This window comes from Canis lupus, chromosome 7 (genome assembly GCF_011100685.1).
Source record: "Canis lupus familiaris isolate Mischka breed German Shepherd chromosome 7, alternate assembly UU_Cfam_GSD_1.0, whole genome shotgun sequence".
In the NCBI taxonomy this organism is placed as follows: Eukaryota; Metazoa; Chordata; class Mammalia; order Carnivora; family Canidae; genus Canis; species Canis lupus.
The window spans coordinates 60,762,314-60,776,616 of record NC_049228.1 but is presented as its reverse complement, the minus strand read 5'-3'; the positions used below and the strand labels follow the sequence as shown (position 1 = coordinate 60,776,616).

At 41.0% G+C, this 14,303-nt stretch overlaps 1 protein-coding gene across 1 annotated transcript in view; it reads right to left on the bottom strand.

Annotated features, from left to right (window-relative positions):
- Nucleotides 1-14,303, bottom strand: part of CDH2 (cadherin 2) — a 213,869-nt gene that overhangs the window by 182,185 nt on the left and 17,381 nt on the right. The window contains 1 exon segment of the mRNA NM_001287156.1: nucleotides 1,624-1,735. Coding sequence (NP_001274085.1) covers nucleotides 1,624-1,735 — 112 coding nt within the window.

Below are 14,303 nucleotides of genomic sequence, written 5' to 3'. Positions count from 1 at the left end.
CATTACCTAATAATTACAAAACAGGCTTTCATTTTCAAAACCATTCAACATGCCAGTGTACCTCATCTTAAATCAGTGGTTTCTAATGACAGGCCACGTGTTGATTTGTAAAGAGCTTTTAGGAAAAGAGACTAGGAGAATGAATTATCCATTTAAAAATGAATCTCAGAAATAAATTGCAAAAATGCAACAAATCCCACTGACATATTTTCTCTGAGTTATTCTAGAGAAGCGTTATCAATACATCTTTTTCAGTACTCAAATAATATTCACTGGTCACATAGGTCCTAGGAAACCTCACAATAATTCACAGATTTAAAGAAAATGACAAATGTGCAGAAGAACTCCAAGACTCACAGTAAGTTAAACAGAATCTACACTTTTGATTTGAATTATACCTCTATCATGTCAACCATTACCCACTAGATGAGGAATTCAGTGTGGAGACAGACTAATTTAACATTTACTCATTAAAATACCATGTTTTAAGGCAAGGGCACAAAGATGTCTTTAAAAAAAAAACAACTTCAGGAAGAACACATAAGCAAATCACAATTAGAATAGAAATGAAAATAAAATGATAATCTTGCACTAAAGAACCTTAGTAGCTAAGAGCCCATTTACATTTCAAAGTCCTCTGTCTATGGTATTCTTAAGTATTATACCACTAAGGTTTGTCAGTACTGCAGAGACACTTCAATTAAGGCTGTGTGGTAGAGCCCTGTGTAAATTAATTAGCTGAGGCTGCACGGATTTTCTAAAAGGAGCTCTCTAAAACAGCCTTAGAGATATGCACGATTTGTGGGGAATAACAATCTAAATACAACTCACTAATCAATTCTTCCTGCTTTCACATTTCAATGACATTTTCTGTAATGATAAATAAGTCCATGAAAATACTACTAACCAAAATTTTATTTGCATTCAATTAGAGATAAAAGAAAGGGCTTTCTATTTTGATTAGGATACTCTGAGTTCTAGCTCAGATTTCATCTAGACTTACTGGCATGATTACCTCAATGAACTTGATCCACATTTAAATAGGAGATGTGTCTGTATTTGATATTCACATATGTTAACAACTAAATTAACAATCTAATAATTTCTATAAACGATGTCATAAGGAAAATATGGTCTCATGCTCTTGCCTCAAGACTTAACCTGCTAAGTCATTCATTATAATTTACCTATTACTAAAGTTTGATATGTTTTATCAGAGATAATATCATAGTAATTTCTTCATTTTTTAAATTCAAAATATTAAGTGGATTTTTGCTGTAAATAATTTCTAAAACCGTTAGAATCAGATGTTTGGCAAATATCTTCCAAATTAGTAAAACATATGCAGAAAAAACTGAAAATTAATTACACAATGGTTTCTACTATAAATTAAAAATGGAAGAAATCTGAAGTTTTCAAGAGATTAGGAGCCTTCCAATTATGTACATAAGAGATTCATAAGCTCTTCTGTAATCCTAAAATAAAGTCCCTACAGTCTCATTATACTGATTGTGAAAAATTCATACTTGTTATACAGTAGAGATGATTTAGAGACTTTTTAATGGCTAATTTGTTTCAAGAGCAAAGACACTGTATGTACAAATATATCTTCTGAGATAGTACCATTGAGAAGAGGCTGTCCTTCATGCACATCTTGGGACAAGACTGCACTGTAAACATCTTCAGGAAATCCAGTCTTGCATAATGCGATTTCACCCGAAGCCTCTACAGACGCCTGCAACACAAGAAAAAAAACGTGTGCAATGATTGCTACCTCCTTCAACTGAGAAACATTCCACTTGGCATAAAGCCTCAATTTTTCAGCTATCTTGTACAAACAACCCCATTGTTTCCGAACGGTTACAATAAAATGTAGAGGGCAAAGGGTTAATCTTTTTGATAACTGGAGTAGAAGAAACAAATCCCACTTGTCTTGTCCAGTAAAATCTAAATAATACACATTCTAAGTTCTTCTAAAGACTGCACATTTCCATTAAAATGGGCACTGTGATTGAGAAATTTTCAAGTGGATCTGGGGGTAAGGGCCAGTCAACTAGTTTTTAGGCTCCACAGATTACCATGGCCAACTTAACTTTTCAAGAAAAATGTATGCATTCCAGTATATAGATTTTTATACTCTCATCCAGTTCTCTGGCTACGAAGTTTGTTTTGATATACCCTGTTCAAGACAAAACTACAATATACTTAACTGCACGATATACAGTATTTTTTTTTACCAGGTAAAACCAATCAATCAAAAGTATATATTTCTCTGATTTGAAGGGGACACACTAAAAATATAAATAAAGATTAATACAACGGTTTTCTTTTTATACTTAAAAATTAGAAAGCCTTTCTTGCCATCTTCCTATTATCACATACACAGCTAACTACCCAGTGTGATTAGAATTCAATCATACCAAAAAAAAAAAAAAAGAACTCAATCTTACCAAGCGCCATCTAACCACTTACCTCTCCAAGTTAGTGTCACTGTCTTCCAGCCCTACTGACTCATCACAGCACTCAACAGAACTCGTGCAGCGCTTACATTAATTATAGACCACTTCACCCTGCCCTCATGGGCATCCAAAGACAGGAGGAAGCAGAGGGCACAGAGGCTGCCAGAGGGACTGCCATAGCTGCGGGGCCAGCATTAGGAGCAACCCGCAGTGGTGAGGAGAATCAGAAATTGGGAAGGAGGAAGAAGTCCCAGAAAATAAAGGAACTGAAAGCAGTTGTCAAAGCAATACCACACAGCTTCACAATTAAAAGACTACCTGGATTATGCATGAGAAGTTTTGCAAATACTAAAGTCACAAAAATCCACACTAATCTAATATTTAAACTGTTCTTTTCAGATCTAGGAAAATAAAGAAAAAAGTAAATTTGAACTTCGTTAAATATTACCCAGTATTTAATCTCAAAAAAGTATTCGGGACAACAGTGAGATAATAGTTCAGATGCCTTAAATTAGCAAACAGTTTTAAGCCTCTTATGTGCAAGAAAGGACTGTATCAAGTCAAGGATCCACCCCCTCATGTAGGTGTTAGTGGAAGCTGGTACAGGCACAACTGGAGTGCAGTTTGGACAATTCTAGTGAAGATGAATGTGGATCTATCCTAGCCTACATGCTAGGTATAATCCTGGGGAAACGCCTATGGGTGCTCCAGTCAATATACATAGGCATGTTCACATGTTCATTGCAGCAGTTATGACAGCAGGACCTGAAGACTACCTAAACATCCTAAACTTCAAAATTTTCACATTACCCAAAAAAAAAAAAAAAAAAAAAAGGAACACTCAATACATTAGAAAGGAAGAATTGGAGCTACATTTATCCACAGGGTTCCATCTCCAAACAAACAAACAAACAAACAAACAAGTAGTCAGTTTTCTTAACATCCATGCAACACTGCAAGAGAAATTCAATTATAAATCAACCTAGGGCTGACTATTATTTTTTGGTTAATTTCAGAAATCTGTTTATGCAAAACTATTAGACAAAGCACTCTGTAGCATAAATCTTGCAAAAAAAATAAAAGCATGATGGATGGCTTCATTTTTATAAAGTTTAATACTTTTTGTATAGACATGAAGATGTCTATAAGATGACGTGAAGTTACTGACACATATAAAGCAGAATATAAAAACGCACAAGGTAGTGATAAACACCAAACAGGACAGCAGCTAACCCCGGGGAGGGCAAGATAGGAAAGGCATCAAGGGTCGTACAGGCAGGCGGCTTTGATTTTACTTGTAATAATTCCTTTCTTCCAAAAAGAATGTACAGTAAAATGTGAAGATATGCACAGGAACATGGGTACAAACTATTATTATTCCTCATTTATCCTGTACACACTATGTATTTCATAATAGAGAGAAATATTAGGGGATAAGTAAGAAGTAAGGGGTAGGGCTTCCAACACCCATCACATTTGGGACACTGGATGCTACTTTGATTCTTGCCAGCTGGAAATATCCAGGCGCTTGTACTGGGCCTGGCAAACAGCAGGCACTCGATAAGTAAAAGCTTTTAGCTAACCAAAACAACTGAAGAGAACTCCCCCATTCACCATATAAAATGGACCGATGTGTTGTAAATCTGTGTCCCACTGACGGGTTAGAAGTCGGCCTCTTCACCTCCAGCCCAGGTTTCTGCAAAGGGAGACCGTGGCAGGGTTCCAATTGAGGAAAGGTGGGAGCAGAGCTCTGGAGGGGCAGCATGCAGTAGACAGGGGTCACATTCCAACATGGCCATTCAGGCAGCGTGCACCTGGCTCAGCACCCAGAGATCCATAAAGTCTAAAAACTAGCAGAAAACCGTAACCTTCTCTTTAGTTCTACTGCTACTGTTTTGTTTTCCAGTGGATCTGCCCTAAGGTGGAAGAATGAGCAACAACATGCTCCTCATGCAAATTCACAGGAATGGAATTTCAAGGCCAAATAAAGTCCATCAGGATTTTACTGGGTATGTTCACTTCTGAGTTTCTATCTTATTTCAGTGGAGGGAATTTCTGTCCTCAACATGTTTTTGTTTTTGTTTTTAAGATTGTTTTTATTTATTCATGAGAGACACACAGAGAGAGAAAGGCAGAGACACAGGCAGAGGGAGAAGCAGGAGCCATGCAGGGAGCCCGATGTGGGACTTGATCCCTGGTCTCCAAGATCACACCCTGGGCTGAAGGAGGCGATAAACCGCTGAGCCACCCGAGCTGCCCTGTCCTCAACATGTTATCCTTTGCTCAACCTCTCTGCTCTGCTTATCAGGAAAGGGGGCCTACCTGCATTAGGTGGCTGGGAGAATTTCTGAAACCGTGTCGGTAAAGCACATACTGGCTTTACCAACATTAAATACCCATGGGGTTCATATATTACTTTATTTTCTCTCTTTTTTTAAGATTCTATTTATTTATTCATGAGAGACACAGAGAAAGGCAGAGACATAGGCAGAGGGAGAAGCAGGCTCCCTCTGGGGAGTCTGATACAGAACTCCATTCCAGGATCCTGGGATCATGACCTGAGCCAAAGGCAGACACTCAACCACTGAGCCAACCAGGTGTTCCACTTTATGAGATTTCCATACTCACTTTTAACAACTAAAACTTTTCTAAATTCTTCTTCCCAAGACAAAATGGATTTGTCACATAACATGCTGCTATTCTATAATGTGTGTTTTTTTTTTTCCTTAAAAACAGGCTCCAAAAATTATTAAATGTATGGGCACATTTTTGATTGTTGCAGCTGGGGAAGGGGGTACTCCTGGCTTGTAGTGACTGAAGGCCAGGGATGCTGCTAATCAACACACAATACACAGGACAGCACCCACCACCGAGAATTATCCAGCCCAAAGTGTCATAGCACCAAGTGCGAGACACCCTGTTCCTTAGCAACCCATGAAAACTGGGTGTCCATCTACCCTTTAACTACCCCAGTAGTGGGAAGTTCACTGTCTTTTCAAACGGTCCACATACTCTTATTGGAACATCCTACTTTTCAGAAAACCAAAGCCATGCCACTGTGGCATGTGTGGCTTGCCCCACATTAACGGGTCACTCTGTGGACCCAGGATGAAGCTCTAAAAGTTTAAAGAAAGAAACCTTTCCCTCAAAAAGTACTCTGTGGTACAAGGAGAAGGTTGTGAATCACACACATTTTCCTAATTTTTGAATAAGATAGGGGTCAGCAAACATTTTTCTATACAGGGCCAGATACTAAATATTTGAGGTTCGACAAGCCACAGTAACTCTGTTGAAACTGAGTTCTGCTGTTGCAATGCAAAAGCAGTAACAGACAATGGGAAATGAATGAACACGGCTCTATTCATTCAAATAAAATTTTATTTATAGACACTGAAATCTGAATTTCATCTAATTTTCGAGTGGCAAAAACATCCTTCTTTTGACTTTCTAAAAGCATTTTTAAAAACATGAAAGTCATTCTTGACCATACAAGAATGGACATCAGGGCTGTAGTCCACAATCTCTGGAATGGCATGCTAAGATTTATAAAACATCACTATCTCAACTAATTCTCACAAGAGTCCTTGGGGGGGGGGGCAGTGAAATTATTCTCATTTTACACATGAGCAAACAGGTTTTCTCACTCAGAGGAGTGGTAAAATACTCAAGACCTCACATCTAGAAAGAAGAAGGGGCAAGTTACTTACTCTACAGTCTTTCCAAGGAGAACAAATAATTATAACACAATTTCTTTCCAGAAACTCGTACTGAGATCTATTTGCCAATGGAAACAAAACCAGATACCCTCACTGCCTTTATAAGAAGCTCAGGGCTCAATGTGGGAGCAAAATAAAGAAGTAACTGCAATAGAAGTGGTGACCAGGAGGTAGAGACCTACAGAGCCCAGGAGAGGGGCCCGGGGGCCTCCCATGCAGAACCCAGGAGTAGTCAGGAGGTGTGGGGTGGTGGGAAGCCATGCCAGGCGGTCACTGTTGAGCTGGAACAAGGCGGCAAGAAACAGCATACTGCCTGGGGAATTACAATGAGTTCAGTGTCACTGGAGTCCAAGAAGCAAGGCAGGAAGTCAAAAGTTGAGGATGGAGAGTCAGACAGGGTTAGATTATAAATGGTTTCGGGCTTAGGGTTATCCTGTTGGCTGTGAGGAGTCAGGCACAGATTTTAAGCACAGGCAGATTGCATTTGATAGAGAAGTCTCTGATGCTTCGTGGGAAAATTGGGGGGGGAGGGCTCTGACAAGTGACAGCTGGGGTATGAGTGTGGGGACACAGACTTGCGTTGGACAGGGGCTGCAGGAACAAGGAGGGGGCAGATTGTATCGGTATGTGGACAGTTAAAGCTGAGAGGCTTAGTAAGGGCAGGGATTCAGAGTGGAAGGGAGGGAGGAAGGGAATGATGCCCTCCCCCACGTTTCCAGCTGAGTGACTGTGAACTTGGGTGGCACAAACTAAGAAAGATAATCACAAAATTATAACACCAGGAACAAAGTGCTAAAGAAGCAGAAAGAATGGGATGATAAATCTGCCTGTAGAAATCAAAGAAGACTCCATAGCCGAAGTGACATTTAGGCTCTGTCTTTAAAGATGATTAAAAATTTGCCAGGAGAAAGAGGAGGAAGCAGGAAAGGGCATTCTAGGCAAAAGGTACAGCATAGACAAAGGCTCGTTGATTTATACGGAGCTTGTAGACAACCCAAACAACCCTGATCTTTTCTTACCAGAAAAGTATTAAGTCATGGCTTCCAGGATCTTTGCTGATTTGGGGCCTCAAGGGGCAGCAATTTACATTTACCCTTCCCAGATTTGATCGTGATAAATGAATAATTCCACCTAGATTTAGTCACATCACCCCCTGCCCCAGCTCTCTGCATCAAGAAAGTCTGAGACACCCCAATGTCTACATAACCATGCTACTCAGGTACTAAAGACAGGGCGTGACTCCTGCCCAGACATCACCCTTCCCGCCAACCCGAAGCCTTAAGGCGGGCTTTGAAGAGGGGCTACCAGCTGAGTGGTGCGGAGTGTGAACTTTCAAAGTGCCAGACTTCCCGAATTTGAAACCGGCCCCATCACTTAGTGTCTGTGAGACTTCAGAGAGGTCACAGTTCCCCATCTGGACAAGAGGTACCATAAAGGCAGCACCTACTAATTGGGCAGGGGTGAGGATTAAACGAGATCATGTGAGTAGAGCACTTGGGGTAGTGTCTGGCACGTGGTTATTCAGTGCATTAGCCATGAGTAATAGTATCAACACTAGGAAGACAACATAAATCCACTCACGGGGGTCTGCTACGGCTCAGCATTCCCAAACTTGCTCCAGAATAGCAAGTAATCTGGAACACCAGCCTATACTACAGAATCCTGGGTCTAAATCACGACTCACTAAAACAGAATTTCAAGACATGTGGTGGATAAATCAGTACACTAAACAAGTGCCTGCATGGCATGCAGTGGCCACACGGCCAGCCCCCACCTCCCTCCTGAAACCTTTCTGGATTCCAGGCACAGCATACCTGTCGGCCCTAGCCTTGCAGTCTAAGAACCGAGCAACAAAAAGCAATAAAGGAACAATTATTTTTTCCACTTTTAACAATCTCCTGCTGTCGCCTAGCTACCATGTACATGTGAAAATTGAATCTGCAAGCCATCTTTTTGTAATTACTGGTTCCAGAATTTTGCCCCAGGTCAGCATGGGGCTCGGGCTCTCTATTCTTTCCTCTGGAAACTATACTTTCTTGGATTTTGTTTTTTGCTCGGCTTTTAATTGGACATGATCCCATCCCTGATCCATTTAGTGATGCCCTTCTTCTCCACAATTCTTCAGATTACAGGCAGGCTGCAGAAGTCCGCTTGGCCCCAGGATGGAATTCACGCTGGCCAGAGGAGCTGAACTCATTCAGAGCCGCCCTGCGCTCTCGCACAATCAGTTCACCTATCTTGAGTTTCAATTTCCTCTTACAAGTATTTGCTCTACTCTTCCCAGGCTGAAGATCGACCTCCTTGTCTAGAAAGGACAAAAGTGTAATAGGAGTTGAGGAGTACTGCCTGCCTGTTAGTATTAGTCTATCTGTTCTGGTCCTGAGCTCGCAGTGACGTCATTTCTGTTTCCGTTAAAATTTTGTCTGCGGTCTCAACATTGGGAGCTTTAAAGCCCTGAATCTGCTACTCTTTCAGGTCCTCATTCTCTTGATTCTTTTTTATAGTCCTCCTCGGTCACTGGCTCCGCTTTCCAATTTCCTCCAAGTCACTCCGAAATCCGAGCTTTTAAATATTCGACGGGAGCCACAGTGGATGTTCAATCCCTTGCCTCTCCATCTTCTTCGTGATCAAGATCATCTATGATTGTTGGCTAAAAATTTCACATCTGAAAGCAGCCCAAAGCTAATGGAAACTTTTATCTTTTCTTTCTGGCTCTGAAGACTGCCTAACTAAAACCTAGGCTCTCTTGCTTATCAAATTTAATCAACTGGATGTTTTCCCCCAAAGCATCAATCTCTTCATTTTTTTCCCCTTCCAGATCCTCTATGGTCAGAATCTAGTAACAATTTAAGTTCTGTGAAGCAGATTATCCAATGCAGACAACAAAGCTGAAAACCTCCCCCTCTCTTTTTTTTTTTTTTTTTTTTTGTTTTGTCTCTTACTTTTTATGGAAATCAAGGCAGTAATGGAGCAAACCTGCTTAGGTTTAAATCCTGTCTCCACTCCCTGTGTGACCTGTGGGCACTTAGCAAGCTACGGAAGTTCACCTGCGCCTCGGCTGCTTCTTCTATACTACTACAGCTACTACTACCACCATCACTACTACTACTAGAATACCAGCTTCATGGCATTGCTGTGAAGCATATATATAGGGCTCAAAGATAATACCCGATTCACCACAAGGCAAGGGGTAGCTATGATTATGATATTGTTGGTTTTTTCTGTTATGGGGACTTTTATCACTTTGCTCCATGAGGACCTGAGAAATATTTTTAAAGCATTTTATGAAGTGGGAATTCTGAGGGAAAAAAAAATGGAAAAAGAAAACAACAATGTGCCAAATAAAAATTCATTCATGTGCAAAAGAACACAAGTAGAATCCTTTCCCTGATGCGTACTTGTGGGGTGGAGGTGGACAGTGCTGGGAAAAGAAGAGGAACAACTATGGTAATAGTTTTATTATGTGGTTAGGTCCTTCAAATTCGATAAGCAAAAATAAACAATTAGTGAAGACATTTTTTAAGTGGTTAGTGGGGTACATGGTAATAAAACAATGGACTGTTCAAGACCAAGTCTATATGACTAATTTTTTCATTTTTTTAAATCTAATTTATCACCAGACAATTACATTTGCCAGATCCTCTACATTTCACAGCATTCCATCCATGATGATGGAAGCTACAGTAAGAAGATTATTCAAGAGCTGCTGACACTCTTTAAAGATTTTTCTCTGTCAGCCATGCCACTGATGACACTTTGAATTTCACATCCCTGGAAACATGCTTGAAATGTGAAGTTTAACCCTGCCCTTTGATATTTTTGTTTGGCCAGGTACATCACTGGAGGGAGAGCCCAGTGTTTTGAACTGGTTCTTTAACTCTTTCTTGACTTCATGATACAGTCTAAGCCAGCTTAGATGCAAGGAATCCCGCACTGAGGCCACACACTGCGCCCTGTGACTCACCTGGTAATTTCCACCTTTGCCTCCATTATATTATTAGGATGAGTCCTTGAACATCTCTAGTATCAGTACTTTAATTTTTCTGATTTTCATTTCCTTTAATGGCAAAAAGTCAAGTAATAGCATCGATGCTGGCCAAGAAACCCTACAACTCTGATGAAACTGAACTCAAAAGCCAGAGGACCGCACCATAAAACAACAGCTTGATGGACAAAAAGTCTGAGTTCTGCATACAAAAATGTGGTTTAGGGTGTCGAAGCTTGGGACCGTGTACAAGCATCTATCAAGTGAAGTCCAGAGAGATGTGTGCCACCACCCATCTCCTCAGCCATGTGAAAAGAGTCTTCCTAGGCATCAAGGCTGTGTGGAGTGCAACCCCAAAATACAGACAAGAGCTTACCAATAAATGTTGTGGATTTAACTTAATGGCCAACAACACTATAGATATTCATTGACTTGGCTTATGAAAGTGTACCACTATCTAGAGATTGTGGCTCAAGCAGTTCTGCAATTAAACTGCCAGTAAAACCTCCACAAGTGCCTACAGCAATTCAGTAAAAATGACCGATCCTGCCTTACATTGATTTTGCCCCATCAACTCAGTACACTCACCAGAGATTGCAATAAGCTTTAACAAAAAAAAAAAAAAAAAATAGAGGGACACCTGAATGGCTCAGCAGTTGAGCATCTGCCTTTGGCTCAGGGCGTGATCCCAGAATGCCGGGATCGAGTCTCCCTCTGGGAGCCTGCTTCTCCCTCTGCCTGTGTCTCTGCCTTTAAAGGACACTAAGATTTTATTTATTTATTCATGAGAAACACACAGAGAGAGAGAGAGAGAGGCAGAGACACAGGCAGAGGAGGAGCAGGCTCCCTGCAGGGAGCCTGATATGGGACTCAATTCCAGGACCCCGGGATCATGACCTGAGCCCAAGGCAGATGTTCAACCGCTGAGCCACCCAGGCGGCCCAAGATTGCAGTAGGCGTATACAAAATTTTCAAACTGTCATCAACTAGTACATTACTTAGCATCACACTTTGTTTATAATCTACTTGTAATTCATCTAACTAAATTCATTTAGTCTGGCTGATTATTAATATTTATTGAGTGGTTACCATGTTCCAGGATCTGCATGTCCATGCCTTTCATGCATCGTATCCCAATAATCTTTACAATGACTCTATGAGGTAGGTACTGTGATACTGCCATTTTTCAGGCAAGGAAGCATACTGAAAGGAAAGTGCCCTGGTTACTTAGCTAGTCAATTTAGGGATGATATTCAAACCAGCACAAAATGGCTTTTGGGACCATCCTTATCATGGCCAAGGACAAAAACATCACAAAGTATCCAAACACAGTGACACATACTACCTAACTGGCTAAGCATTGGAACTTCTATATGAATTCAGACCACTGGGATGCCTGAGTGGCTCAGTGGTTGAGCGTCTGCCTTTGGCTCAGGTCGTGATCTGAGGGTCCTGGGATCAAGTCCCCACATCGGGCTCCCTGCATGGAGCCTGCTTCTCCCTCTGCCTATGTCTCTGTGTCTCTCATGAATAAAGAAAATCTTTTTTTTTTTTTTAAAAAAAAAAAAAGACCAAGTGACAAATCTACCTGCTACTATTGTAATTTTTTTTCCTTAAATGATTCTCACATATAACTGTTATCTGAAATAATAGCTCCGTTTAAAATAATTCCAATGTTTCTGTACACTAGGGAAAAATTGGGGAGAAAGATATATCAGCTCAAACTTGCATAAACATCTTGTTGGTTTTTTTTTTAAGATTTCATTTATTATTTGACAGAGACAGGGGGGAGAAAGAGAGAGAGAGAGAGAACACAAGCAGGGAGAGCGGCAGGCAGAGGGACAGGATAAAGCAGTCACTCTGCTGAGCTCGATCCCAGGATCCTGGGATCATGACCTGAGCTGAAGGCAGACACTTAACCAACTGAGCCACCCAGGCCCCCTAAACATCTTGTTTTTTTAATAAGCCTCCCAATTCAAAACCCCTCCACTTCCCTTATGCTCCTCTAAAAGTACACAGGGAAAAAATTCATTTTAAGATTTTATTTATTTATTCATGAGAGACATAAAGAGAGAGGCAGAGACACAGGCAGAGGGAGAAGCAGGCTCCATGCAGGGAGCCCCATGCAGGACTCGATCCCAAAGACCCCGGAATTACGCCCTCAGCTGAAAGCAGACACTCAACCACTGAGCCACCCAGGCATCCCTACACATGGAAAGTTATCAGCAAATACATATAGCGAATATATGAATTTTCAGTAGGTGATATTGATGAAGAAATAATTATTGTATGTAATCTCTTCACATGCTTCCCATACTCCAGGCTCCCTTGTGTTCATCTATAATTAGGCCCATTTCATAAAACCTAAAGCATAGTTTCTTTTTTTCTTTTTAATGGTTTCACTTTTTAAAAATGGTTACAGACGTTTACAGTCTCCATAACTCTGATTTAATCTGAATAGCTGGCCATAGTGATGATTTATCTAATTCTAAGTCCTTGATAAGATAAAGCCAACCCAATTATACCATTATTCTTGTGAGAAAATAACGTTCACAGCACAGCTTCCAGAAACGTGCTACAGTGAGAATAGGACACTGTCAATAACACCAGAGTTCAAAGTCATTCCTGAACTCGTTTCCCAAGCAGCACCCTGCCCCGTGGTGTTCCAATAGGTTAAGCAATAAAGAAGGAAGCCCTGGAGCTCTGCATGCTAACTCAGAGGTTACAGAGCTAATATCATCAGTTCCGGTCTCAACTCAGGGGCTGAAGACCAGCATTTTTTCTCACCCAAGGCCGTGGTGAGTGATTTAAGGCTGGCATTTGGACAGTTCCACTGTGTCACCTATAAGGGGGAATGCCTCCTCCCCTCCAAAGCTCCTTTCTTGTGGAAGGAATGCTGTTAACTCTTAACACTTCCACCTCTTTCCTCTCCACTAATCACTCCTATCCTGAATGGCAGTTCTCAAAGTGTGTGCTGGGGAATACTAGGAGGTCCCCAAGATCTTTCCAGGAGATCTGAAAAGGCAAAAACTCTTCTCCTAATAGAATGACATTATTTGTCTTTTCACTCTCAATGTCTCACAAGTGTCAAGTGGAATATTCCTGAGGCCAGGCGATGTGTGATACTGTAACAGAGCTAAAGCAGCATCAGAAACAGGAATCCAACTGTCTCCTATTAAGCCAAGCATTAAGGAGATTTACAAAAACATATATGCACAGTGCTACTGTTCCCACTAATTTCTCTTTTCTGTCTTGGAAAAGACAGCTATTTTTCAATTATTAAATTGGTATTTATGTTACATATATAATGGGTTTAGTATTTTTAAGTGAATTAAATATAGTTTTTTCTCAGTTTAATTTCTAATACGCTAATACCGACAGATACTACCCACGTTGCAAAAGCTCATTGGGGCACTCAATAATTTTTAAGAGTCTAAAAGGATCTTAAGGCCAAGAAGGTTGTGAACTACTGCCCTAGAGAGAAGAACAAACTCATCTGAAGACTGAATTCAAAAGAACGATCTGGGCAGCTGGTGTCCAGCCTTGTCCCCTACTCCTCCCACTGGGGAGTCACAGGCCCACAGAAAACAAGTGTGGTGATCTCATTTTCCATGCTGGGAGTTTGCAGATCTGCAGCATTTGGGGGCTGAGGGAGGGTGTCTAGAGCTGCCTACAACTGAGTGCGCATGTTTGTGGAATCCTGGGGCTCCCCATTAGCAACAGACAAAAGCCACACCCTCAAGACCAGCCTTTATCAGAACCAGGTGATATTCTCCTTTCCCAGCTGTTGGTTCTGTTGGCTTATATTTCACTTGGTTCAGAACTAGGTTCAGGAGGAGAGGTCCTATTTATTGGGCCCCTTCAGAGACACATTTGGTATATTATCTGCATATCTTGGCAAATAATAAAGGAACCCAACACTGGGGAAGAATATACTCCTGGAGGTACCGGGTCTCTGGACAGGAAAGAAAGGATGTTTTACTATGGCCTGTATGTTTTTCAACTTGGTGGTTTGCAGCCTTGATTGTGCAGTGTGGCCGGTTTTTATAGTTGGGCAGGTAGCTTTTAACATCAAGAGGCTTTAATTCCTAAACCACAGGGTATTTTGATCTTGATGTGTGACCACAACTTATGGTGGTTATT